At 47.5% G+C, this 27,318-nt stretch overlaps 1 protein-coding gene across 4 annotated transcripts in view; it reads right to left on the minus strand.

Annotated features, from left to right (window-relative positions):
• The window catches only part of ADGRB1 (adhesion G protein-coupled receptor B1), a 222,171-nt gene that overhangs the window by 79,437 nt on the left and 115,416 nt on the right, over nt 1-27,318 (minus strand). For 2 of the 4 annotated variants that reach the window (XM_029959414.1, XM_029959415.1), the window contains 4 exons: nt 19,251-19,409; nt 11,150-11,257; nt 4,734-4,898; nt 2,439-2,603 (listed from right to left, as the gene is read on the minus strand). In XM_029959414.1, the coding sequence (XP_029815274.1) occupies nt 2,439-2,603; nt 4,734-4,898; nt 11,150-11,257; nt 19,251-19,409 (597 nt within the window). The remainder of the gene's footprint in view (nt 1-2,438; nt 2,604-4,733; nt 4,899-11,149; nt 11,258-19,250; nt 19,410-27,318) is intronic. The other 2 variants (XM_029959416.1, XM_029959417.1) reach the window with 2 other exon arrangements.

Below are 27,318 nucleotides of genomic sequence, written 5' to 3' on the forward strand. Positions count from 1 at the left end.
GGAAATGCAAGTTGAGGTGTCTGATCATTTCTCTGGAAATGATCCAAAACTCCACAAACAAGGTCCTACCAGGTATAAATTAGAGTGGCTTTTCTGCCTGAAGGTAGTGCTGTTAAGTTTCCATGAACTGATCGTAGAATCTAAAAATGGTTTGAGTTGGAAGCGACCTTTAAAGATCATCCAATTCCAACTTCCTACCATGGGCAGGGACACCTTCTGCTATCCCAGGTTGCTCAGAGCTCCATCCAGCCTGGTCTTGAACACTTCCAGGGACAGGGCAGCCACAGCTTCTCTGGCCAACCTGTGCCAGGGCCTCCCCACTCTCCCAGGGAAGAATTCCTTCCTAATAATGACAGTGTCTGCCCCTCATTAACATTCCCCTGTGTTGGAAAACTGAGATTGTATTTATCACATTAAAAGTATCATCGACAAAAAAAAGTGCATTTATCAACAAAAACTACATTTGCCAAAAAAAAGATTGAATGATCCAACAGACTCCTTGCTGCTGTGGCAGTGGTGATGGGCTACCACAAGTGCCAGCATTTGGAGGTAGGAAAATAAAAGAGCTAAACCCATAATTTGATCATTCAGTGGGGGATAGAATCATAGAACTGTAGCACATGCTGAGTTTAAAGGAACACATCAGGATCATCGAGTCCAACTGGCCCGGCACAGGACATCCCAAGAATCCCACTATGTGCCTCAGGGTGTCATCCAAACACTTATTGAACAGGTAATTTTATTTATTTCCTTTTTTTTCCCCTTCCTTTTATATATTTCTTCATTTTGCTTATTTCTTCCTTTTATTTATTTCTTCCTTTCATTTTTTTTTTAATTTAATCAGGTTGTAATTTCAGAGATGTTTTAAATAATGGAGGACTGAGGTGGCCACCAGCCTCTTGCACTGGATGGGAAGATGCCTCTTGGCCAACCCCAGCCACAGCCAAGACCGTTCCCACCATGGTGGGAGTCTATCAGAAATGTTCCTTGGAGTCTGGCTGTGGAGAGGCAGGCATTGTCTTCCTCCTTTTCTCCCTCTTCGAAGGTCTTGGGGCTCAGCCTGTGGTTTCCACTGCTCCTGAGGAACAAAGGCTCACTTGTCCCTGCAGCAGAGCATTTTCATCAGCTGTGGTAATAAATCCTCAGAGCAGGGTGGTAATGAGCAATGTGAGTGCCTGGTGTGACAAACACCCATTGTTGTGCTTCAGTGATTCCCCCGACGCCGCTCTCATTTGGCACTGCCAGGCCCCTGATTGCCTTTGTGGCATTAATTAGAGCTGAAGCCTTCACAGTTTGGGCTGCTTGTCTTTTCCACCGCTGTTTCATTCCACATATTTATTTGTATTTAAATTAATTATGGATCAATGTTAACTCAGGGTATGCTTTGTTGCCCAAGCAGTGCCAGCTCTGACTTCTTCAATTTGTCTTTCTTATGACAGAGTCGATTTGGTGTCTGGGATGTTCTCATTCCAAGTAGAGTCTTCTGGGCAGCGGCCAAAAAATCCAAGGATAGTTACTTGGAGCGAAAACTCGTTGGGAAATGCCAGGAGGCTTCTCACTAATGTTTTCACAAAGTTCTCATCACTCCCACAATCCCTCTCCTCCTCCGGGGACATAATAATGTCTCATAATGATTCTCATTAAACTGGAAAAATGTCAGTTGACATTACCCTGGGAGAGGGAGGGAATTTTGGGGAGGTCCCTCGTGTTCAGATTGTGTTCACCAGGACAACCAGAGTTAAATTAAGGGGTGCTCTGTTGTAAATCCTGGGCCAGTCTAGTTCAGAGGAAGGAAGCCGCAGGAGCACAAATGGATTTCCAGGTAGTAAAAGTAATTTCATCTTGAGGTTCTTTTTGGTGTTTCGAACCAAAACTCAGGGAGAGGCATCTGGAATTGAAATTTAGGGGCAGGGAAAAGGTACTTAAAAGTATTTGGCATGGAAGGCTATCAGAAGTTTTAGTCCATCTCACCACCCAAAGCGGGATCGGCTACAGAGAAAACTGCTATATATAGTGAATTAAACTTGCATATACAGTGAATTAATGCACATATATTACAAGCAAGTAGAACTATTAATTAATTCCAGCACAACAATAAGCACAGGCAAAGTAACTTTAAACAATTCAATGGAGAGAACAGGTGAGAAGCTTAAGATGGCCTCGGAAATAGATCCAACCCATGTAAAGTGTCTTCTGGGAGAGATTACAGAGGGCAAAAGTGAACCCAAGACAAATCTGAGCTGAATAACCCCAGAAAGCCCCTTTAGGCTGCTCCTTCAATGAGCCCTTTCCTAAGAGAGAATCCTCCTGGGGACAGTGCAGGCTGGGCAGTATTTCCTTGGAGTCGCCTATGGAGCTGGATGGGCTGAGCGAGGGCGTTTTCAGAGCCGGGGAGACCTGCTGGAGGGGGGAGGCTTTTAATCTGTCACTGTCCTTACCTGGGCAAAGCGCGATGTTGCAGAACTTGGTTTGCTTCTCGGGGCCCTCGCAGGGGTTGCCCCCGAACTGGGGGGGTTTGCAGGTTCGGGTGCGGTCCCTGTAGCCTCTCCCACACGTGGAGGAGCACAAGCTCCACGGAGACCACTCGTCCCAGGTGCCGTGAACTGCGGGGGAAGCAGAAGGAGTGAGTTCCCTTTCCCAAGGGAGGGCCTGAGGAAAGCGAGCGAGCACCACAGGGCACAGCATCTTCCCACCCGGAACGCGTGGGAAGGCCGAGAACAAACCAGCCCGAAACTGTGCAAGGGGAACATCGTGTAATTTTTGTGCCGTGGTTTTTATCGACACCAAGTGCCTGTTACTTTCCAGTCTTTGACACGGACCACAATGCAGTTTTAATTCACCCTGATTTTTTTTTTAGATTTTTGAGCTGAAACATCCTTTTTTTGAGTAAAATATGAGAGGTACAAGGAAGCAGCATCACTATCACTTTTTCACTTCTTACCCTTATTTCTGTCCCTCAACACATTTTCTCACTGAATTGTCAAAGGCTACAACGTTTTAAATCTTTCAGGAAAGCTGTAGCCTTGATTACTGTCATAGGTCAGTGACACCACAGGGGCAAAGCTAGGGATACTTGGAAGAGTAAAATGGAATGGGCAACAAGCTCCAGCAGTGCTCAAACCATCACTGGAATTAGAAATCTAGCCTATATTAATCTAATCTAATTAGCCTGTTAATTTATATTAATCTAATCTTCTCCAATCTAATCTAATCTAATCTGGCCAAGATATTTATGGAAGTTTAGTCACTGTAATCTCTTGAGACCAAATGTTATAAGAATGCACTGAGCTTTCTGGAGGGATTTCATCCCTTCCAGCTTTATCGGAAAAGCAAATGCCAAATCAATAACGTTTCAGGAAAAGAAGAAACCCAAAAAAACAGGTACTTTTCCAGTCCTTCATCAGTTGCCAACAGTGACTGATGCCCCAGTGCCAGGAAAGGGTGTTCCAAGCTAATTGTCACCAGGCCTTGAGCATGATAAGGGATAACTAGAGAAGGAAATACAGGAAAGAACATGGATGGTGTTTTCACCACAGGTGGCGGTTTCACCACTGTAGAATTGCTTTTGAACACTGATGTTGCTGGTCAGGAGACACGAATAACACAATTTAACAGCATAAATCTTCCAAATAATCATAGAATCTCAGAATAGTAGAATGGTCTGGGTTGGAAGGGACCTTAAAAACTGTCTTGCTCCAACCCCCTGACATGAGCAGGGACATTTTCCACTATCCCAGGCTGCTCCAAGTCTCATCCAACCTGGCCTTGGACACTTCCAGGGATGGGGCAGCCACAGCTTCTCTGGGCAACCTGTGCCAGGGCCTCCCCACCCTCCCAGGGAAGAATTTCTTCCTAATATCCAATCTAAACATATTCTCAGCTTAAAGCCATTCCCCCTTATCCTCTCACTACATGCTCTTGTAAAAAGTCTCCATCTTTCTTGTAGGCTCCAGTCTCCCCAGAACATACTATTTCATCAAAATTGTGGGAGAAGGAGCATGAAAACAGAGGTGATGGATTTCTCGGTTCATCACCTACCAACATCCTGAGTGTTTCATGCTGATTTTGCACTGGTTGTTGCTGATGTCCAGTGTTGGAATCTGAGCAACTGAGTCACCTCGTGCTTCTCTTTCCCAAAACAAAACAAAAAGGGGAGGAAAGTTAAAGTACTATGGAGGCAAGGGAAGGGTCTCACTGATATTTTGTTCGGGTTTTTTAAGCTCACCCTGAAAAGCTGATATCTAAGGTGGGAGAGGCACATTCCCTGTGGGTAATCACTCTCATGGATAAGATCTGTCCCAGTCTGCTCCACATTGGAAATACCCCAAAGGACACCTGCCTTTGAGGTGTCTCATGTTCCTGGATTTTAGACAGCATGGAATTTTCCATAGCAGGGAAAACAGGTGCCCATCTCACGGTGCTTGGTCTAACAAGGGTCTCTGTGTGAGGCTTTAAGGTACAAAGAGAAGGAAGAGGGAACAAAAAACATCTTCCTTCAAGAATCATAGAATGGTTTGGACTGGAAGGGACCTAAAAGATCATCTAGTCCAACCCTCTGCCATGAACAGCAACACCTTCCACTGGACCAGGTTGCTCAAAGCCCTGTCCAACCCTGGCCAGGGACGTGGTGGCCACAACTTCCTTGTGCCAGTGTTTTCCAGAAGTATCACAGTGGAGACACCACAGGCAGCCAATCCCCCACGCATCTCCCTTCCCCTGGTGCCCACAGATACCTGGGCACACGGCAGAGTTGTTGCACTGTCTCTGCTCCCGGAGGGGGCCACTGCACTGGGTGCTGTAGGAAGACGACACGCAGAACCTGGTCCTGGTCTGCCAGCCCTCCCCGCAGGTGGTCGAGCACACGCTCCAGGGGGACCACTCCTCTGCTGCAGGGTCACCTGTTGGGGTTGGAGCAGAAGGTGAGGATCCTTGGCACCTGGATCTCCAGGGAAGAGAATGCCAAGCTGCACTTCACCGGCTGTCGGAGGTCTGAGATGCTGCGCAACGTGTCCTACGGGTGGTGTGAGAAATGGGGGTAAGGGGGTTGGTGAGAAAAGGTGAGGGTTGAGAATGGGCTAAAGGGTTTTTTGGGGGGTGCTGCGTAGAGCTATAGCACACAAACACATGAGAAATTAGGGAAGGGTGTTGTGGAAGCATCAAAGGCAGGACAAGCTCCACCACTGATAATGAGGTGGAGTAGCCACTGAGGAACCACGTGGGATGTGTAACACCTACTGAGAGAGAGCACTAATTAAGCAACAGTGATTAGTCAGATACAGTAAATGTGTCCATAAATTGATCAGTTTTAAGGATTTAACTCCTTTCCCTGCCTTCTCACAGCCCCTGCCAACGCAGATTTGCAGAGGAGGAGCAGACAAAGGAGAAAATGACTGTTCCTGAGAAGGGTCAGCTGGAGGAGTCCCACAGAATGTTCTCAGCATCTCCTTTGCCTGTGGAGACCTGCTCTGAGCACGTGACAAAGGACAAGGCTGACTCTTCCAGGGCATCACACTGTCCCTGTCAACTGCTTACCTGTTGGGGCAGCACTGGAAAGGAAAGTAAAAATACCCCAATGAGCAAAAAATGAGAGTGAAAAGCAATGAGATATAGTCTCTTTGTCACTAATATCCCTGCTGGGGGTGCTTCAGCAGGCCACAGCATCCAGATAATTCACCAAAAGTGTTACATGGGCTGGGAAAGGACAGTTTTCCATTAGTTTTCATAGGCACAAATCTACCCTTGACAAAATGCCTTTCTTCCCCACACAAAAACAAAAGCTGGCTCTGTCTCATTTAATTAAGCCATGCATTGTTTGGGTTCTCAGCTTTTTCATGGATTACTAATAATTACACATGATAAACCTGGAATGCAACATTTGGTATGTATAGCACACAGGCATATGGCACAAATAAACAGCAGCACATCTCTGATGTGTCACAGAGGGGCATCCCCTCCTAGCAACAAGTTCCTCAGAGCATCAGACCACACTGTGTCACATCCCAAAAAGATGCATCTGACAGACTATGGATGATAAAAGTGTCACAGCGCTGGGTGAAACAGGTAAGCAGGACTTCAGGGGTCGTACAGCACAGCCTGGGCTGCACCCAGCACTTGGATGTGTTATCTCACACCACCACCCCATTCCCAGAGAAAATTGGGCCTCAGACTCTGTATTAAACAGACCAGCTGCAACGTGGAACATGAAAGAGGCTCTACAGTTGGAGATCTCAGCCTGAGATCTCAGTGAAAGTTATAAACCAGCTGCATGAAAAGCAGCATCAGGACAGAGCTGTGATGGGGACTGTAAGGGTTGTAGACCACCAAACTGCCCAATGCTGCCTAAAGTTGTGCATGTCTGGCTTTTTCCTCGAGGTGGTGTCTTTATTTACTAATGTTTTCCATGTGCTATGGAATTTTATGCAGGATTTCAAGTGTTTGTGTCCCTCATCGAGATACTCGTTGGGATTTTGGGTAGTTATCTACTTTGTTTGGTTTGTGTCATGTTTTTCAGCATGTCTGCTTTGAATATCTCCTGTCATTCAGGTTGTTGTGAATTAAAAATATGCCCACTAATTGCAGCCTGGGGAACTAATACCTGCCTGTTGAGAGGGGAAAGTGTAGAGGAAGACCTGACTTTCCTGTAAAATGGACAAACTTTTATTCCTTCATTTATTGGCTGGACATAGAAAGAGGTGGAGGTGAGGATGAGTCTTTCCCTACCTCATCTATGCCACTGTAATGATAATAATGAGATTTGTTGTTCATTAAGCCAAAGTTGCTCAATACTGTTCTGCTTTTGTGTTTTGTTCCATTAATCTGCCCAGTTGTTTCCAGTTAGAGGGATGTTATGGACCACTGGTCTTTATCTGGGATGTGTGGGAGACAGTGTGTGTTTTAAAGCTTTGGGGCTTCAAGAAACCATCGCTCCCACATCCTGCTTCTCAGATATTAGATCTCCTGATATACAAAGATCTGCATTTCCATGGTAATTTTCCTACCTTTTCAGTAAGGAACTGAACCAGCTCTGTCAGACAGACAGTCCTGGGGTCCTCCAAGTTCATCATGAGCAAATTTCCTTTGTGGTACCATCATTTCAACACTTCCCATTCAGAGTGGCCCAGACTCCAGGAGATCCCTTCTCAGCCCACAGATCCCAACCATTCCTGCTACCCTGCCTGCTTGGGCGCTGCATGGACAGACAATGTCCTTACAATTCTTGTTGAACACCCTTCCTCAGCCTTGAGCAACCTCCCCAGGACCTGCACCCAGAGCACCCAGTCCCTTAATGACAAGGAGCTGGGGGATTTTGGTAGGGAAACACACCCATTTTGTGCCCCAAAGTCTTTTCTGGGAGGCCAGAGGTGGGACAGAGGGAGCCTGCAGAGACACAAAGGCCTCCTCCATCAGCAGCTCATGGCTTGGAGAGCCCATCATCCCAACCATCCCATCACCTCCCCACTCCATCCCATCACCTCCCCACTCAGACCTGGGTGGGGTTTTGCAAACACCATATTCAGACAAGAGTTACTGTCTCAGTGTCTGAGTGAATGGCACCTTTGAACCAAATTCCACCTCTCCTGACTCTTTCTTTTCTTTATTACTTCTGGCTTTTGCCCTTTCACAGCAGAAATAACCGTGCTTAGAGGCAAATCTCCCCAATTATCATCTCTTGCATTGCACCAGTCCCTGGCTTTTAAACCCATAATACAGTTTACTTTCTACGTGCTGGTTACTCCCTGGGTTTGGTGTCATTTTGAACTAAGCAATTTATCTCAGTCTACTGGGACATTACACCCAGACTAAGTCTCAAGCCTTGCAGAAATTTAACTAATGTTCAAACCATGTGAGACCCAGTTCTGGACTCTCTCAGGCATGAGACAAGATCTCTCATTCTCCACTCAAGAGGAGCAGAATATTGCCCATCATCAAAACTGTGGATGAGAAGAATTTCTGCACTCCTGTGGATCAGATGGCAGCAAATACAAATTACTGGGCAAAACATATTCCAATTATTCATCTCAGAAGTGGATTCTGGCTCTGTATTTTGGTGTAATGGCAAGAAGTCTACCATGCTCATTGGTCTTGAAAGCCACCTAGTACAGCTCAGTGCTGTCTTATAATAGACCTGCCAGAGATTATAGAATCATGGAATGATTTGGTTGGAAGGGACCTAAGAGATCATCTCACTCCAACCCCCCGCCATGGGCAAGGACACCTTCTGCTAGACCAGGTTGCTTCAAGCCCCGTCCAACCTGGCCTTGGACACTTCCAGGGATGGGGCAGCCACAGTTTCTCTAGGAAACCTGTTCCAGTGTCTCACTCCCCCTCATAGTGAAGATTTTTTGCTAATATCCAATCTAAATATATCCTCCTTCAGTTTAAAACATTGCCCCTTGTCCTATCACTCCATGCATTTATCCAAAGTCCCTCTACCGTTCTCCTGGAGCCCCTTCAGGTACTGGAAGGGGCTCTAAGGTCTCTCCAGACCCTTTTTTTCAGCAGGCTGAACAGTCACAGCTCTTTCAGCCCGGCTCCAGAGCAGTGGTGCTCCAACCCCCCTGATGCACTCAACCAAATTTATCTCTGCCCCCAGAGGAGAAGGGGCCACGCTGTGCCCTCCATCATGATGTGCCTGAGAAAGCTGCCCCTGCTGGGTTGACCTTTGATTAGTTCTGTAATGCTCCAGACTAGCTTGGGGATGACCAGGAGCATCCCAAAGGATTTTACAGGGGTGAGTGCCCCACCTGAAGTGGGGAGATGGCCCTTGTTGCTCCCACAGATCCAGTTGCAGCAGCTGGAGAGGGTCCAGCAGGTGCCGCAGAATGAGACATGCTGGATGTCACTCCACAGGGATGTACCACTACAATCCAGGATCCTTTCCAGCTCCTAGCCAGCCCTGAGAGTAACTGAGCTCAGCTGGCTGTGTGTCCCCATCAGTGCCTGCAGCTTCTCCATGACACTCCTTCCCTGGGCACTAATGGAGCAGCACATCCCTGTCATCCTTCTGCCGGGATCCCTCTTTGCCATGGCCTTGTCTGTCAATCTGACATCCCTCCCTGTGCAAGACACCTCTCTGCTCACATCCTGCTGCTGGCAAAGTCCTCCTGGAAGCAGTCTGAGCTGGGAGAGCCCGTGCCAGGGACCTGCTGAGCTGGATCTCGCTCTTGTGCTATTGCTGGGAGAGACACGTGGGCAGGAGCAGCACCACGGCTGTGCCAGAGCCTGTGGGCCAGCAGGACCTGGGTACCAGGGAGATGAAGGGCTGGCAGGAGAAAATGCTGCTCTTCAACTGGGCATTGCTGTTCCCTTGTCCCTAGTCCTTTATGGTTGGCATATTTTTTGTATTTCATATTTTTCTAGGTCTTGAGCTGAAGTGACGTGACTTATCCCCTACAAACTGTGCCCACAGCCAGGGAAAGTGTGGGCTTTGCCTTGGCATCCCCAGCTAAAGATTCCCTCTGATCCCTTGCTGGACTGTACCTTCTGACTGGTTTCTACATCTCCATTCTGATTTCCTGGAGCAGCTTGGCTGTAGCTGGTGCTCCTGAGACAGTGATAGGAATGTGGGAAGCTTTGCAGCAGGACAATGCACATCTCCCAGCTCATGCTGCATTCAGGGACAGCACAGCCTAAAGCCAGCCATGCTCCAGCAGTGCCCACCATGGCAGGAAGTTAACAGGGATGTCACTGAGCCCAGATCCAGCATCCAGCTGCACAGCAGGAAGAAACGCCAAGCTATGAAGCTGATGGCAGAGCTACAGCCTGGAACAGAGCTCTGAGGAAGCACCTGAGACCAGACAGAGTAGGAACAAGGGACATCACAGGACCTGCCTTGGAGTGCCCTCCCTTCCTCCAAGTGTGACTGAGAGATTAAGCTGAGATTCACCAGATTATAGTGGTACAAACGTCCTCTCTCTCCTGCAGCCTTTTGCCAGCTGCCACAGATCCTCCAGACAGTGGGGCTGCTCCCACTGGGGGGAGCAGTTTCTGTGTAGGGTAGAAAGAAAATTCAGACCATCCCTTGCCTTGTGTTGAAAGCCACAACCCCAAAAATTGTCTGATCACACCCAGAGCCTCCACCCCACACAGACTCCTGACACTGTACCACAGCAAAGTCCTGCTGGGTTGGATGGAGCACAGCTGACCTACACCAGAATAAGACCCACTCTCACTTATAATGAAATCACTTCTCTGAAGCCTTTCTAGAGCACAAAATGCTTGCAAGGTCACTGGGCAATGATTATGACCTGTGGCCAGGTTCAGCACACCTTGCTTTGCCCAAGACCCATGATGACTCTGCCAGAGAATGAAGCCATGAAGGGAGAGCACAAAACCTTTCCAGATTGAATCATAGAATCATTAACCAGTTTGGCTTGGAAGGGACCTTCAAGATCATCTCGTTCCAAGCCCCCTGCCCTGGGCAGGGACACTTTCCACTCGACCAGGTTGCTCTAAGCCCCATCCGACCAGGCCTTGAACACTGTCAGGGGTTTATGCCAGATTGAACACTGTTTATGCCAGATTGGAGCTGGCATAAACCCAGGTCCAGTTCATTCCCATCTTCCCATACCACACCCTCTGAGACTACTACATATTATTCCCCTTCTGTTGCAGAAGGGTGGAAGGTCCTGCTGCAGAGCTTACAAGTCCTTGCACAGCACTAAAGGCCCAGTGACAGAGGAAATCAGTCCTGTTCTCTCCTCACCAAGCCCTGCTTGCCCTCTCCTACGCTCAGTGTGAAGGCATGACAAGGACATCAGTGAAGAGGCTGCATTGCAGTAAGGTCAGCTTTGGCTTCATGAACCATGGCTGCTTAGATAGTTCACACAAAGCGGTGGCTCAGATGTGTGGGGCTCAGGCAGTGGGACGAGGAGCAGTCTGTGAGATGTATGGCCTTGTTGGGGCTTTGTGTCTAACCCTTTCTGCTTTCTCTGGCTGATGGCACCAACACAAAACCCTGCAGGGCGATGGAATGGGAACAAACTGGGTGATGAGCGTTTGTTCGGGGGAAAGTCTCCCCCACAGTAACCTGGGGGGAAAAGTGATGGTTAGAGGGGTCATTGAAACAGTGGAGAGAGTCAGTGAGCCAGGGAGTGCAGGGAGCAGGCAGTGCCAGCTCCAGGGGCTGCTGGGGGAGGTCAGAGCTTACCTATTTGAGGTGCAGGGTACCCGTAGTGCTGCAGTTCGTCAGGGTCCTCTCGCTTTCTGTTATCTGTGGACCTCAGCGATTGGCTTCTGGAATTATAGCGTCCATTGGCTATGGCAAGGTAATGGGTCATGTAAATACACCTTGGTTCACTCTGCAAGATCTTTCACTACAAAGGTTACACGTATAAACAACAGCCACCTGCCACCACCACCTGCTTGCCAACCCCAACACCCCTGGCCACCAGTAATTCCCGAAATTTAGCACCAAGCCAGCCTGAGAGACTCAGGCTGGGTGGCAGCTCAACCTCTTCTTTCTCAGTGAGACTCGGGACCATGCAGAGTATGATCCCTTATGTCTGGTCTTTAATTGCAATGATTTTCTAGGGTGCCTGTACTCCTTGCTGCACTTGTGGAGGATTTATCCTCTTCAGACGTGCTGGCACTGAATCCCACCATCCCCAGTAGTGCTCTGAGGTTTATGGTGGTGACTGGTAGTAATTTGTTGTGGAAAATTCTGCCTTGCAGCAAAGATCTACTCAGAAATGCTCTGTAGAGGAATCAGAAATGCTCTGCAGAGGGACCAGAAAATGCTGAGTGGAGCAGGCAGGTGAGGGCAGGTGAAAAGGAAAGGGATAACTCAAAAGGATGTCTCTTTGTCAGACTCTATACCCTGTCACCAGCAACAAGGAGAGATGAAAGTCTGGCATCAACAAAGTCCCAACAGAGCTGTGGCTGGGAACCTTTCCAGCTCAGTGGAAGAGAGGAACTCCTGACCCTTGTGTCCTATCTGGAAATCTCCCACGGAGACCACGGTGTTGAGTTCAGAAGGTAAATAATGTGAATCAAAGGCATTTGACTCCTAACTGACAGCTCTCACCCCTGTTCTTCCAAAGCCATACTCTGCCAGCTTTCCATTTTCATCCCGTGTGGATCAGCCCTGAATTTGCTACAGGGGAAACTAAAATTCCCGTTCTCCACGTTATTGGGTGTGTTGCAATCCTGACACGTGCCCTCCCGAGCAAAGAGAGAAACAACAACCAGATCCCACCCACCAGCAGTGCCTGCTGTAAATCAGGAGAGCTCAGCTGACTCCACTGGAGTCACATGGAACAGCAGAGAGCAGAGCTGAGCCCCAGTAATCTGAGATCTGGCAGCCAATTTGTTTCCAAACAGCAAGTACCAGACGGAGGACCTTTTCCCCCCAAGGAGGTAAAACAATCAGACATCTTTTCAAGAAGTATGAACTACCAAGAGATGAAATGGTGACAAATTTGACCCCGGAACCCTGAGAAAATTAATAAAGGTTAATGAAGCTTCAGTGTGGTGGCAGGAGTCTTTACTGCCATCCAAAAAGGGAAAGCAGAGGAGGGAGAGGAATGATTCAGAGAGTCCCTGCCAGGAGCTTTATATTCAGCATGTTGGATCATGGAAGAATTTGTGAAATAGTATTATTTGCCATCACTGTTGTCTGAGAGCAGGACTTGAGGAATGAAGGAACTGGACACGGCGACTCCTCCAAACCTTCCCAGCACTGACTGGTTGCTGGCTGGACGGGAGGGATGAGGCAGTCACCCCCCCTGCCATCCTGAAGGGAAAGACAAACATCCTGGAATTTGCATACACCTTGTTTTTATATGGCTTTTAACTGGAATAGAAAGGTCTCAAATACTATGGTTTTTTAGCCAAAAATCATGGGACTTTCCTCTGCGAGATTCAATTAAAAAAACCCCAACCTCTAACTAGTTTTCCAATACCCATTTTTTTCAGTTTGCTTCAGAGAGAACTTAAATTTGTCCCATATTTGGGACTTCTCACAAACCCTGCTCCATTCCCACCACCCATCCCTGGCTATACCCACCCACCTTCATCTGCTCTGATTTGCATCCTCTTCAGGAAATCTCACAAACCACAAGAGCACACAAAATCTCCACGTGCAGCAAATCCCAGAGGCTTCCCACGGACTTGTTTAGGCTGGGAGGAGAAAGTGGGGCTGGGCATCAAGGAGGAGATGTGGAGCTTGGATGGCTGTGCCAGCTGCCCAGAACAAGGAAGGTGACAAAGAAAATTTGGGACTGAGTATCCCAGAAGCAGTCAGTGAGCATGGATGGATGGATGCACAGAGAGATAGGACACAGGACAGAAGGAAGGAAAGATAAAAGAGACACCCTGGCACCCTGAACCTCCTCTCACCATTTATTTGGGCCCCTTGTTACTGACATCTCCTAATGACTGAGCTCGATTCTGAAGGAGCAGAATGATTTCCTTTGCTCCCTGACAGTCTGCACTGCTATTTCTCATCCTAATTAAAGCCAATCAGGCCTAGTGGCTGAATGAATGACCCTTCCAGCTTGTCCCAAGCCTCCCCCAGCAAAAACAGCCTCCAGAGTCGCTCCACTGCTGCAGGCAGCCTGTCTCCCCTTGGAAAAGGGACTGCAGAGAAGCAAATCTGTCTCTAACCCCTAACATGGCTTAGATTTAAGCTGGACAGTTCCTTGAGGAATAGCAAAAATCAACCTTGGTTCCAAAGAAAGCAGGGAGATGCCAGGTCCCTTGTGAACGAGGGGAAGTTGATGCAAGTGATGCTTTGCTGTGGGTTTTATGCACCTGAACTTTTTGGTGTGGAGGCCAAGAAACAAAGGCCGTGGGGAACTGGTTGCATTTCAGCAGCCTGCTTCCCACAGCAGGGTCAGTGGAGAGGAGTAATTCCAGGATCAAAGCAAGGCCTGGACTTGATTTACATCCCAGCTGCATAAATGCCATGAGGAAGGCACAGACAGCACCTTGGAACACAACCAAAGGGAAAAAAGTAAAGGCTTCAAAGTGCTGTGGGCCAAGGTTTTAACATCCAAGCCTGTCTCACAAGAGCCACACACACTGGGCTCATGCCCCAAACAGGAGAGGCAAAGCAAACAGCAGGATCATGAAAATTATCCAGGCAAGCTGGGAGGGTGGGAATGAATGGATGGACCAGAGCAAAGAGTGGAAAAGGATTATTAAAAAAAAAACCCAAACATTCAAATGGTGTGAATGAATCTCAGTGTAATAAAATTGAAAGGAAAGGTGGTGGTTGTGGAGTTTTTACGACCTCTGGCAGCTGCTAAAGAGTAAATTAGAGAAAGGTAGAATCAGCAAGAACCCCTAAAAGCCAAGATCTTAGTGGATGCAAAAGAGGGTCATTTTGGAGGCCACTGGATATGTGGCAATCACACCAACAATCACCCAAAGCATTTTGAACATCTGAGACTTGTGAAAATGTCTCTGGACCCTCAGATCAGCTGAGTGTCACCACCATTGAAAGAGGGGACAGGGTGAAGTCTCTGCAGCAGCAGCAGGTATCTGTAGGATCTATAGGACAAGGAGCTCTTCCAGTTTGCTGTGAGTTCCAGCCTGGCCAGCAGGGAATGAAGATGTTCCTACACATGCCCAGGATATTCCAGCTTGGTGGCTGCAGCAAAAAGACTATTTTTAATGGAAATCAGGGGTGGCAGAGACTGAGGCTCAGCCTTTGGAATGTCATGTGCAGTGTGCATTCCTTCACACCACAGTCCCACAGCTGCAGGGCTTGATGCTGAACTTGCTGGGTGCTGGAAATCCAGTGTGGAATGACAGGACTATGCAAGTGTCACGCTGATGGCAGGATGTGGTCACCCCTTCCCCAGCCATGGGGAGATGCATCTGCCCAATCTGCATATTCATAAATGTCAGGGATGGGTTTGTGCTGCCTCTGCCAGATGGGATGGCAGGATTTCAGCTGGCTCCTCTTTGGATTCTCATTCCCCAGGAATAAGTGCAGGCTGCCCACATGCCTGATTGTTCACGGATTTCTCCAGCACTGCAGAGTTCCCACGCCAGGGTCAGGCCTATGACATTCCCACTCTGGTTTGGATGTTGTCCATCCAGGATCTCTGAGAGGACCCTCTGAGCAGTCACAGCTTCAGGAACCTGAAGGGCCATTTGCAGCCAAGAAGGGCCACTGGAGCACAGTGGGTGTCCCTTTCCATCCATAGTAGGAGGGCCTGGAAAACTCCTCTGTAAGCACTTGCCACCACACTTGGGTTGGCATTTTTTTCTTCCTTCTATAAAACAGCAATTCCTGGCCAAATCCAAGAGATGAAGGAAATCTCCCCTGTCTGTGCTGGAGATGAGGAGAGTCTTCTTGAAAGAAGTGTTTTCCAGCATGAAAGCATCAAAACAGGGCTCAGCAGTTTGTCTCCAAAGAGGATTTTGTGACAATTAATTGGAATGAACTCATTTATTGCAAAGGAATAAATCACTCCGTGCTGCCTGATTCTGTAGGTGTAGTCTCTGGTCCTTTGCTTCTAGCAAAGAAAAAATCAGAATTACAATAAAAACTGAGTGTTGTCCTTCAGATTGTGTCTCTTGAGCTGCCACAAAAAAAGGCTCTGCCTAAGCCAAGCTGCTGCTACCAGACAAAATTCCCTTTCCAGGTTGGGATCAGCCTTCAATACAGTTTTTCCTCAGTGTTTCACATCTTTTGGGTTTTGCCCATGGAAAGCTTACCTGGCTCACTTTTCACTGGGCTTGGGGATGTATCCCTGGGGAAATTTAGCCAGAAGAACATCCAGCAAGACACTCCAAAACATGAAAGAGCAGACATGGTGGCCAAAATGAGTGGAAAAACAGAAAGACCACATAAAAGTGGTGCCTGTGGAGTCATTCAGCCAGCCCTGTGCACTGATTTCAACCATTATGGCCTCCAGACAATATGTTCAGAGTCAACTCTAAGAACGAGGTGTCTGTGCCCATATTTTGGTGACAAACTGGCAGAATTGACACCTCTTGGAAACACTGAGAGCCACCATTTCCACTCCTGCAGAGAACGACCTGCTGAAGATCCTGCTGGAAAAGGAAGGATGGCAGGACCTGGAGAAGGTCCACCTGGGGGAACAGTTGAGTGACAAGAAAGACTAAATCCCTTTACAGCGTTTTCCATGTCCAGGTAAAATAAAACAACCAATCAAACCCTCAAAGATCTTCCACAAAAGTTCATCTCAGCAGCTCCAGGGAGCTGAGTGTCAGCACTTCAAGTTATTTTCACTGAGAACCTGCCTCAGATGCTGGAGATCCAAATAAACAGCTAAAGTTCTCTTGCTAATCATCCATCAGATTCTGAGACACTTTGGCAGAAGCAAGAAAAGGGGAAGTCAAAGAAAAGAGATAGGTTTGCCCTTGTTTTGAAGGTTATGGTGGTATTTGTGTTATTCTGACACAATTTGCTTGGTCAGCAGCTTCTCAGTGGACAAGTTTCAATTTATCTCCACAGCAAAAGGAAAATATCAGAGTGCTAATCCCTGTTTTGTTTTGTCAGACCTTTCGGTCAAGGAAAAGAGTGGGTTTTTCCTACCAGAAAATTAAGATCTCAGCTACTCCACAATACCTCAGAAGCTGCTCAGGCATTATTACAAGCTACTCAAATGCTGAATAATTCAGGATACAGTTCTTCTTCTGACCACTTCCTCTTTTTCCTTTTTTTTCCTTTTTTTTTTTTGTTTCTTTTTAATTAAAACAAAATAGAACCTATTTAAACTGCAATATATAGTGAACACTTAGGAAAATAACAGTTCCAGTGAAAGAACAAAGTTCCTACTCATCCCTAACAAATCTATGAGCTAAAGTCAATATGAAAATAACAGTGACACATTTAAAACAGGATTTCTAATCTACTTTTAAATCCTCTTAGGTTTTGGTGCAGATCAAAGCAAAGAGAAGGAAAAGATATGTGCAAAAAAAATTAGAAACTCTTCTTGGGTCAGAAGTGCATCTCCTTGGGCAAAGGCAACAAGGGACAGGTTCACTGAGAGGTGAGTTCAGAGCCAAATGCACAGTTTTGGGAGGTATGAAGAGATACAAGTTTGTTTTGAGGTAGGCAGAAACCTCAAGATGTGCATGGACAAGTCTTCTTGAAAGGTTTATTGCTCACATCTTCCCTCAAATATTTTCCAGCACGGAATTATTACAAGGGGGCTCAGCAGCTTGTCTCCAAAGAGGTTTTTGGAACAATTAATCAGAATTAACTTATTTATTTCAAAGGAATAAATCCATTTTTGCTGCCCCACTCTGTGGGTGTGCTCTCTTTTCAAACTTGGGCTTTCCAATTAGCTCAAGATCCTTTCTTCCCAAATAATCTCAGCTGAACTCATCTCACTGTGATTTGGAGCAGGAGTTGACTGGGAATGTAATGGAAAGGGGACAGGGAGACAATAGTGAAATAATTTATTGAATCAGAACCCGTCTGGGGTACAATCAGGGTTTGCTGCACCTGGGATTGGCTTTACTCAATGTTGTGTTCTCGAAAGTGAGTGAGTAACTAGTGAGTAAATAAGGATTTATCCTGCACTGCTGTACTCTGTGCAATGAGAGGAGCTGGAAATCCAACCCGCACTTCCAGGCTCCATGGCTGTCCACCATCCCACTCCATCCTTCCTTGCCACCACAACCTCAGTAGAACTATCATGAAGAAGAGGCAAAGTTTCATCCCTGGGGAAGATCAAGAGAAGATGTTTTGCTCCTTGCTCAGTTATGGTGAATCTGGACCTGGAAAAATGTCCATTCCGCCGCGCTGAAGTCCAACAGGGACTTGTGAAAGAATCCAACAGGGGCTTGGAAGATGGTTAAGGATGAGGATGGGTGTCCTGCAAAGAGAATCTGGGGAACTGGGTCCCCCCCTAGTTTGTCCAGAACGTGAGGGGCTGTCTAAGGAGCTTTTCTGCTTGTTGTCCCTTGTGCCCCCATGTTCAAACAATGACCACCCCTGCAGATCACCCTCTACCCACCCACAGTGCCACCTCCACCTTCTTCTGCTTCACACCATTGCCCACCAGGACTGGTGTGGCCCTTCCTCCATCGCCATTCAGTCCCACAAGTGTCTTTCAGGACCAGTTTCCATGTCCTTGCACTCCCACCCTCAATCCACAGCTCTGTTACAACGATAAAGTCACCAGCAAGTATAGGGGGACATGGATTAAATATCCCTTGTGTCGGGCAAACCTCAGAAGGAGATTAGCAACTGTGAGTCAAGGAGAGGAAATTCAGTATCCCAGGTTTCATTAAAAAAAAAAAAGCCTAATTGCAACATATTTTAAATTTATGGAAATGTTAAAATATGCATGAAATCATTTTAGCCCTTATTAGAGGAATATATTTATGTCCCTTTATTTGAACTTCCCCTTTATCAGGAGATACTTCCCAGCCTTTGAAGACAGTTGAACTTTCCCTAGTTATTTGACTAATCAGAGGAGTTGTTCAAACATTCTCCACCACGAATTTGAAATAAAAAGAAGGGAATAATCATAATCAGCCATTTGCTTGCATTTACTGAGCTGAACTGAGTCTACTGTTGGTTTTTCCTCTTCATCCCCCTCCCAACTCAGCTTGTGGAAAAGAAGAACTGGGGATGAAAGTGCTGGAGCTTCACCAGCTCGACCCATTGATATGTGACTGGTGTTGACAATCTGTCCCCTGTTCCCTGGAGAAGAGGACCTGGAAGGAGGGTTCATTACAGGAGGAGGGTGGAGCATCCACCGAAGCCTTTGCCTCGCTCAGTCCCTGCATTTTGTCTCTCTAATGGCCAGATCTTTCTCCACATCTTGGCACCGTGGGTTTCATTTTGTAAAAGAGAGGGACAGGATCACTGCTCTTGAACTAAACCAAAAAGAAGCAAAAAAGAAGCAAAAGAGAAGCTCTCTCAGCTTCCTGCTTTAACTATATGGGAGAGAGGCTCCAACTAAAAGCAATGCCTTTAGGGATGGATATTTTGCCATCGGTGGCAGGTTTACCACCAGCACACGAAAACCTGATGCAAGCCTGCTTATTGGTTCCTATGGATTAACCCCTAGTTCTTGGGCTGAAGGCCTGGATCTGCAGGCATGTGTGTTGGACAACATGTGCATGCAAGGCAGGCAGGGCAGGGCAGGGCCATGCACAGCCTCACCCACATGCTCCCCTGGGACTGCTGCTCCAACATGACCCTTCAGCAGCTTCCTGGTGCCTCTGGAGTGTCCCGAATCATTTACAGGGACAAGGCCAAGCTCCTCCTCCTGGGAAGGGAGAGGAACATGCGAAGGGAACATGCCTGCACTTACTATTGCACGCCTTCCTATTGCACAGCCGACCCTCCTCCAGGACTCCCTCGCAGCCGAGGCCCTCCTTGGGAAGGGGTTTGCAGGAGCGCATGCGGGTCTGGAGGCCTCCCCCGCAGTCCTTGGTGCAGTCGCCCCAAGCCGACCACGAGTTCCAACCACCTGGGCAAAATCCAGAAAAGCCTCATCAGCTTCAGTGAGGAGGATGAGGCGATACCGGCCTGGCAGAGCCTACGACGTACCCACCGCCAAGCCCCAAAGCTCAGGTGTCCTTAAAAGTCTGGGCACTGCGGGGTAGCCCAGAAAGTCACAGAGTCACAGAATCAACTGGGTTGGAAAAGACCTCTGAGATCATCCAGTCTGACCTGTGACCCAACCCCACTTTGTCTAAGTGCCACATCCAGGCTGTGCTTCAACACCCCCAGGGACAATGACTCCACCACCTCCCTGGGCAGCCCATTCCAAGGTATGATCACTGTCTCTGGAAAGAACTTCTCAATGTCCAACCTAAAGCTTCCCTGGCACAGCTCAGGGCTGTGCCCTCTTGTCCTACAGCTGGTTCCTGGGAGAAGAGACTGACACCCACCTGAAAGTCAAGACGTAAGAGATGAATTGATAAGCATTGCCTTTGTATTGACTTCTCTTCAATTATTCCCTGTTCCTGTTGCCAGAGTTCAAGAAGCGCTTGGATAACACTCTCAGGCACGTAATGAGATTCTTGGGGCTGTCCTGGAATTCAGTGATCCTTATAGGTCACTTCCAACTCAGGATATTCTATATTTCTATGATTTAAGTAGTCCTGTTCTTCCTGTGGTAAAGAGGCCTCCCTCTCACAAGACCTTCTGCCCATTTTGTGTTGTCTTCTAACCCCAGAAGACATGAGCAGAAATCACTTCAGGATGCAAATCCAGCATCAGTGAGGTTGTGTCTCCTTCCTCTTTCCCCCAACAAACACTGTGTGAAGACCAGGGAGCTGGGAAGGGATAAGGGTGGGAGTTCTATGACCCAAGGCCACTCCTTTTCCCCACAGTGCAGACAAGCCACAGAGAGGCACCACTCCTGAGGACAGCTTTGGTAGGGGAATGATTTCACCCTCCAGCACCCTTCCAGAACCCATGGGGAGCAACCTGTGAGCACCATGAGATGAAGACGGTTTTTAGGCTTCCCCTCCCAGCCATGCTCAGTGCTGGTGTCAGCAACACTCAGCTTTTTCCCCTTTGTCCCACCAGCTACCTCCCTGACAGGTGATGGATCCACCAAACTCCTGCTGCAGGGATGATCCTGCCACTGGCAGAAGGGAAATTCTGAGCCTCTGCAGCTTCTCCACCCTGCATCTTCCCAGCTTGTTGCCAGGAACAACCAGCCCTGGTGGAATGTCCGTAAATGTTGATGGCAGAGTGGACCGTGAAGACCATCTGAGGCTGGCTTGCCTCCCACAGTTAAAACACCTGCAGGGAGCCAAGCAAAGCTGGGTTTTGGGTTGTAAAAAGTCAGCAGGGGATCATCCAGGCCCTTCAGGTGACGGATAAGCTGTCACATCCCTCAGTGGTCTGTTCACTCCTCATGGCCTGTGTGCAGCAAGCTAAAATCTGCTAAAATAAGCCTCAGCTGCCTGGCTGTTTTGCTCCATCGTGTGCCCACCTCATGGGGAGGAGCAGAGGTGGCCCTTCATCCCAGAGGTGGCCACTTTCCTATGGTTGTTTTTCCTGCTGTGAATTCTCTCATTACCCACAGCTACCCTTGGAGATGCCTCGGGTCCAGGAAATTCAGCTGTGTGCTGTGTCCAGGCACAGAGAAAGATAATGAGCTAAAGATGCAGTTTTTTGAAGGCAGGAAACACTGGGAAAAAGACAAATGCTGCTTTTAAAAATAAAAACGAAATAAAGCCCCTTTTTCTTTCCTTGCCAAGAACCAGAGGATTCAGAGATGCAGATGATCCACTCGAGCTGACTCAGCCCCCCTGTATTGCTATTTCTGAGGCAGTGGAGATCGTGGCTGTGCTCTGAGCTGCTCCTGACACACACTAGGCAGGACACCAGCCTTCTCTGGAAAAACAAGCCCAACTAGATGCCAAATCAGAATAAAGGGACATTATCAGCACCCCCTTGCTCAGGGATGGGACAATATTCATCCACCTGCACAGCATAAAGCCACGAGTTCACACTCTGCTACCACCATGCTTTGACTTTTCCTCCCAAGACAGAGTGAAAATAAACACATGCTCAGCAACATTCACACTGATGATGGTCATGGAAGCTGCTCAGGTACTTAATAATGAGAATAACATGGGAGAATGGAGCAGGATGGAAATGCAGGGTAGTGAACCTGCCAGCCAAGAGCTCAGAGATCCTGGCAGCAGCACGAGGATGGAGTTGTTATTGGCACACAACAAATATTTGACCTTGAAGAAGATTGTCTTTCCCTCAAAAGTCACTTTCTGTGCTGCTTCTTTTTCTAAACAGTATTGAGAAAACAGGTTTGTCTCTCCTCTTTCCTGCTGGGACACAGATTGTGTTTCAGTTACAGGAGAAGCCACTGGCATAATGGGAGGTATCCTGATGCCTGGTTTGAGCTGATCAATAGGATACCTGCAACTAGACTCCTTTAGGAGGTAACCAACACTTTGCTTGCCCTTTTCAGGATGTCTTTCTTTGCTCCCACTCCCTTGCAGATTAGAGTTAGGTTTAGGCAGAAAGCACCTCCACACAAGCCTTAGGTGGGGTTAGGATTTATTTCCCTGGAATGCTTTTTTGAGACAAAATGTCTAATTGCTCCAGTGTCTTCAGAAGTTATTTTATCTTTTGTTTGTAAGTAAAATGCACACTGGTTACCCAGATTCACTGGATGTTGTGGTGTCCCTAGTTTGATGATGGGTTGTTCAAACAGGTCTGCATTTCAGGATAGAAACCATTGTGATGACATTGACCCCTCAAATATATACAGAAATAGGTGCTGCCTGGTCTCACTATGGGAAAGAGTGAGGGATACAGGTGCCAGTCTTTGACTTCTTAAATCTTAAAATAGAACAGTTTCAGTTGGAAGGGACCTTGAAGATCATCCTGTTCCAACCCCCTGCCATGAGCAGGGACACCTTTCACCAGACCAGGTTGCTCAAAGCCCCATCCAACCTGGCCTTGGACTTCCAGGGATGGGGCAGCCACAGCTCTCTTGGCTACCTGTGCCAGGGCCTCCCCACCTTTATAATGAAGAGTTTCTTCCTAATATCTAGTCTAAACCTACTCTGTTTCAGTTTGAAGCCATTCCCCCTTGTCCTGTCACTCCATGCTCTTCTCCAAAGTCTCTCTCCATCTTTTTTGTAGCCCCCTTCAGGTCCTGGAAGGCCACAATTAGATCACCCCAAAACCTTCTCTTCTCCAGGCTGAACAATCCCAGCTCTCCCAGCCTTTCCTCCCAGCAGAGCTGCTCCATCCCTCTGATCACCTTGGTGTCTCCCCTGGTCTTGCTCCAACAGCTCCATGTCCTTCCTGTGCTGGAGATCCTAGAGCTGGATCAGCACTACAGGGAGGGTCTCATCAGAACAGAGTAGAGGGGGTAGCTCTTACTCTGCTTATCCTCAGCAATGGGAGAACCAGTCAAAATAAGATAAAAACCATCATGATCTCAAAACTTTAACTGGAATGAGATCTCTTTATGAGGTTGAGCACAGATAACTTCCTTCCTCTCCTTATTCCTCAGTTTCCATCCCATTTGTGAGTACTAAAGAGAAGTTAGAGAAGTACCAGAGCACTTCCTAAATCAACACAGGCATTTACAGCCAAGACAAAGGTATTCCCCACTTTATGGAGCAGTCCTTTTTTATCATCAGGTTGTACCATGGTCCTGACAAACTAAATGCTGCATGTTATTTATCCTGTTTATTGGCTGTCAGATAAACCTTTTGAAATCTTCCTTTTTTTCCTGGGTCTAGTCATTCACTGTTTCAGGTGATTTGTCTTTTTTAGTGGAGCTGTAAACAAGTGGTTAAGGGTCTGTTATATGAAGTTATTCCCATCCTACCTTTCAGGGGGAAAAATGCTGTGCCATGAGTATAACACTGGGCTCTTCTGCCCACTATGAAAGGATCTGGCTGGTGGAAAGGGGTGGCTGGATAACAAGGTAGTCACTGAGGGAGCTGGGAGAGTTCAGCCTGGAGACATGGATGGTGAAGGGAGACCTTTTCACTCTCTACAACTCCCTGAAATGAAGTTGTAGCCAGATGGGGGTCAGTCTCTTCTCCCAGGTAACAAGCGGCAAGATGAGAGGACATGGCCTCAAGTTGTGCCAAGGTGAGCTTTAGATTATATATTAGGAAAAATTTCTTTACTGAATGGGTTGTCAAGCATTGGAACAGGCTGCCAAGGGAGGTGGTGGAGTCACAATCCCTGGAGGTGTTCAAAGAACTTGTGGGTATGGCACTTAAGGACATGGTTTAATGGTGAACATGGGGGTGGTGCTGTGTTGACAGTTGGACTTGGCGATCTTAGAGGGCTTTTCCAACCTTAAGGATTCTATGATTCCATGAAGGGAACGATCTGCAGTGGCTGTGGAGCAGCTGAGCTCCACAACCCACAGGTGCTTTCAGCTCAGTGCAGATGCTGCAGAAGAGACATAAGTGGGGTGTGGTCACTGCAGTGGTTGCACAGCGGCCCCATCACTCAGTTCATCCCTCAGCCTCTGCTTGTTGAGCTGACACAACCCTCATGGACTTCCCACCTTCCAGGAAACTCATCCCCCCTTGTTCACCACACAACTCCCTGCTCTGCCCCTTCTTACATTTCAAGCACGGGCTGGGAGGAGACCTTTCTGGTGCAGGGAATCAAATAACCCACATGAAACACAGCACAGACTCGCACTGAAGTTAATGGGACCCTTTGCAGACAAGTCCCTTCTGCCCCTGGAGGTTCCTGTTTCATCAGCTCTCCACCAACTGCTGCACCCCGCTGATCGATGCGGGTTGAGTTGCCATCTGTCCTTAATCCAGAAATAATGAGTCTGCTGCAACTGCTCTGTAAAGGGTTTTGCTTTTCAAAGGCACTGACTCCTCTGAAGGTCACACACCCAACCCTTTCCCACTTAGGGAAGTTTTGCTCAGCTCCAGCCTCGCAGGTCCACAGGCTCCTCTCGCTTTGCCCTTTATTCCATTTAACAGGAGTGGCTCTGGCTCATGCCTCCGGCTCCAGAGGTTCCCATCACAACCAGTAGCTGTCACCTCGATCCCACAGCGAGCTTTAACTTGTGGTTTTGATTTTTGGAGAACAGTCCTGGCTCCTGGCAGGAGTTTTTCAAAGCTGCTGTTGCACCTGAGGCTTGTGGGACTGGCTCGAGAGCCACAGAGACTGTCATCCAGGGAGGCCTTTAATCCAGTTTCTAAAGAGTTTTTTGATCCTGCTCAGTCAGTTCTTATCATGATCACCTACTAAAACAAATTAGTTTTCATGCAAGGCTGACCCAATGCATTTTAATTCTCCAGTTAAATGGAAAAGACTTCAAGAGGGTCGGAATCAACCAGTAAGTTCATATTTGGCATTTCTTGCTCTGAGTCCTAAGCAGAGAGGCCAAAAGAAGAGGTCTTTCCTCCTACAAATTAACTGAGAGGGCTCCACCTACACACCTCATGCAAACACCCCTGATCTTTGGGAAGATTTGCATCTCGATCCAGAGTTTATCTTTGCAGCTGACAGCTGCAATGTGTCTCAGATGCCAGTCAGTCAATCATGCCTTTTAATTTAACAGCAATGCCTTAAATTAGGTGGCAGTGACAACAGCAAAAACTAAGGAATCAACACAAAACAATCAATGGAGCAAAAGGGGCTTTGCTGACACGCTCCATCCGTCTCCGATTTTGGATTTTTTGGATTTAGCTTCCCACTGACCCCAGCTGAAGACACATCTTGTTGGCAGCTCTCTCAAGCTTGACAGGTCAGGGCATTTAGTGTCTGAAAAACGTGCCCGGGCTCCAAAAAAAATCACCACGGTTCTGTGTGCTACCACTGGGAATATTTGTAGTGGAATTTATATCACAGTATCTGAGGGCCTGAGAATCGTCTCAGTTAACAAATGACTGAAAAAAAAATGTTATTTCTTATGCAAACAGGGGGAAGGACACAGAAAGGAGATTGAGAGTGAGGTTGTCTTATACCATCAGAAACTTAAATTTGTTATGCAGTGGGGGAAGTGAGAGAGCTGCTCCTTTATCACTTTCCTTCCTACTGTGCTGGAAAAGAGCAAGTCCAGAAGGGGCTATCTTGCAGACAGCCTTCTATTACACAAACCCATGATCTTTCCCTGGAGAGTCACACATTCACTTTGCTACTTCTGTGGAAGAAAGGAGGAAAACCTTCCAGGAGGATGTCCTCTCCTCATGCCCCATGTGTGGAAAGTCTCCAGCAGCAAAAGTGAGTTGCTCCTGTGGCTCATTCTCTGCCCTTTCCTAAATAAATCCCATGTAATGCTTTGCTGGTTTGCAGTTTGTGCACATTAATAGAAAAACTAACCCCCCAAATCCACTAAAAAGCAAAATCATTCATGACAAGGGCATAAAGTGATAGGACAAGGGGGAGTGGTTTTAAGCTGAAGGAGGGTAGATTTAGATTAAATATTAGGAGGAAATCCTTCCTTGTGAGGGTGGGGAGGCCCTGGCACAGGTTACCCAGAGGAGCTGTGACTGCCCCATCCCTGGAAGTGTCCAAGGCCAGGTTGGATGGGGCTTGGAGCAACCTGGGCTAGTGGAAGGTGTCCCTGCCCATGGTAGGGGGCTGGAACTGGGTGATCTTTAAGGTCCCTTCCAATCCTAACCATTCCATCATTGTTTGACTCTCTTCCATGGAAAGGAGATGAGTGAGGGTGGAAAAATTATAAACATGCCTTAACAGCTCATGAGTGACCAGGAGAAGGTAACCAGGGACTGGCTGTTCATTATCTTTTCCAATACTGGGAAGGGAGGAGTGTCAGATGAAAGCAGCAGGAGGCAGGTGCAGAACCAACCAAGGACATAATTCACAGACACAGAGCGATGTCAAACTGTGCGATGCCTGTCATGGCATGAAAAGGTACCAAAGTTTCTACAAACACAAAATATAACCAGGGAAATGCATGAGAGAAACAGCTACCAAATGCTAATACATAAAAAACCAGCAGCTCTTGCTCAGAAATCTCGGAACCTCAAGTTGCTGAATCACAGAATTGTTAAGGTTGGAAAAGACCTTCAGGATCATCATCCAGCCTTTGGCTGATTCCATCTTGTCAACCAGACCAGAGCACTGACTGCTCTGGTCCAGTCATTCCTTGAATACTTCCAGAGTTGGTGAATCCATCACCACATTTCTGGACAGTTCATTCCAGTGCTTGACAACCCTTTCAGTAAAGAAATTCATCCTTAGGTCCAACATGAATCTCGCTGGCACAGCTGAAGGCCGTGTCCTCTTGTCCTGTCACTGGCTGTCTGGGAGAAGATGCCAACCCCCACCTGTCTAAAACCTCCTTTCAGGCTGGCTGGATGTTGTGTATTTGCCTTGTTATGCTGTTTTCCCTTGGTAGCCACTGCTACTGAGAGGATATTGGGCCAAAACCACCCTGATCTGACCAACAAGATGGTTTCTGGTGCTTTCCAAGTTGCTTGGCTTCTTCCTACCTTAAATTTATTACTATGAATCTCCTTCATGGAGATGTACTCTGAACACAGTCAGCTCAAGGTCAAGCCAGTGTTGCCCATCACCATTCCAAAATCTGCTCAGGCCACTCACTTCTGGGCACCCAAATAAGTGATGTGATCTTTCAAACCTGACGAGTGGCCAAAGCTGTCACTGATTTTGACAGCATCCACAAGTCCCTGCAAATAAAGGCAACGAGGACCAATTTGGATTAACATTTAGGACCAGTTTCAATCTCCCCCTGCTCTGAAAATCACTTAAGGAAGATGGAAATGAGGCCAGTGTGCAGCTTTCAAGGAAACCCAGCATGAAGCCGTGCTTATTACAAATGAAACACTAGGGATAAAGAGAGATTATTTATGTGGAAATAGTGGGGGAGGTGGGCAGGGAAATGAGAAAGGGAATGTTTAGTCTGCAGCAGG

The sequence above is a fragment of the Manacus vitellinus genome, unplaced genomic scaffold (assembly GCF_001715985.3).
Source record: "Manacus vitellinus isolate BGI_N305 unplaced genomic scaffold, ASM171598v3 scaffold_1_pilon, whole genome shotgun sequence".
NCBI lineage: Eukaryota > Metazoa > Chordata > Aves > Passeriformes > Pipridae > Manacus > Manacus vitellinus.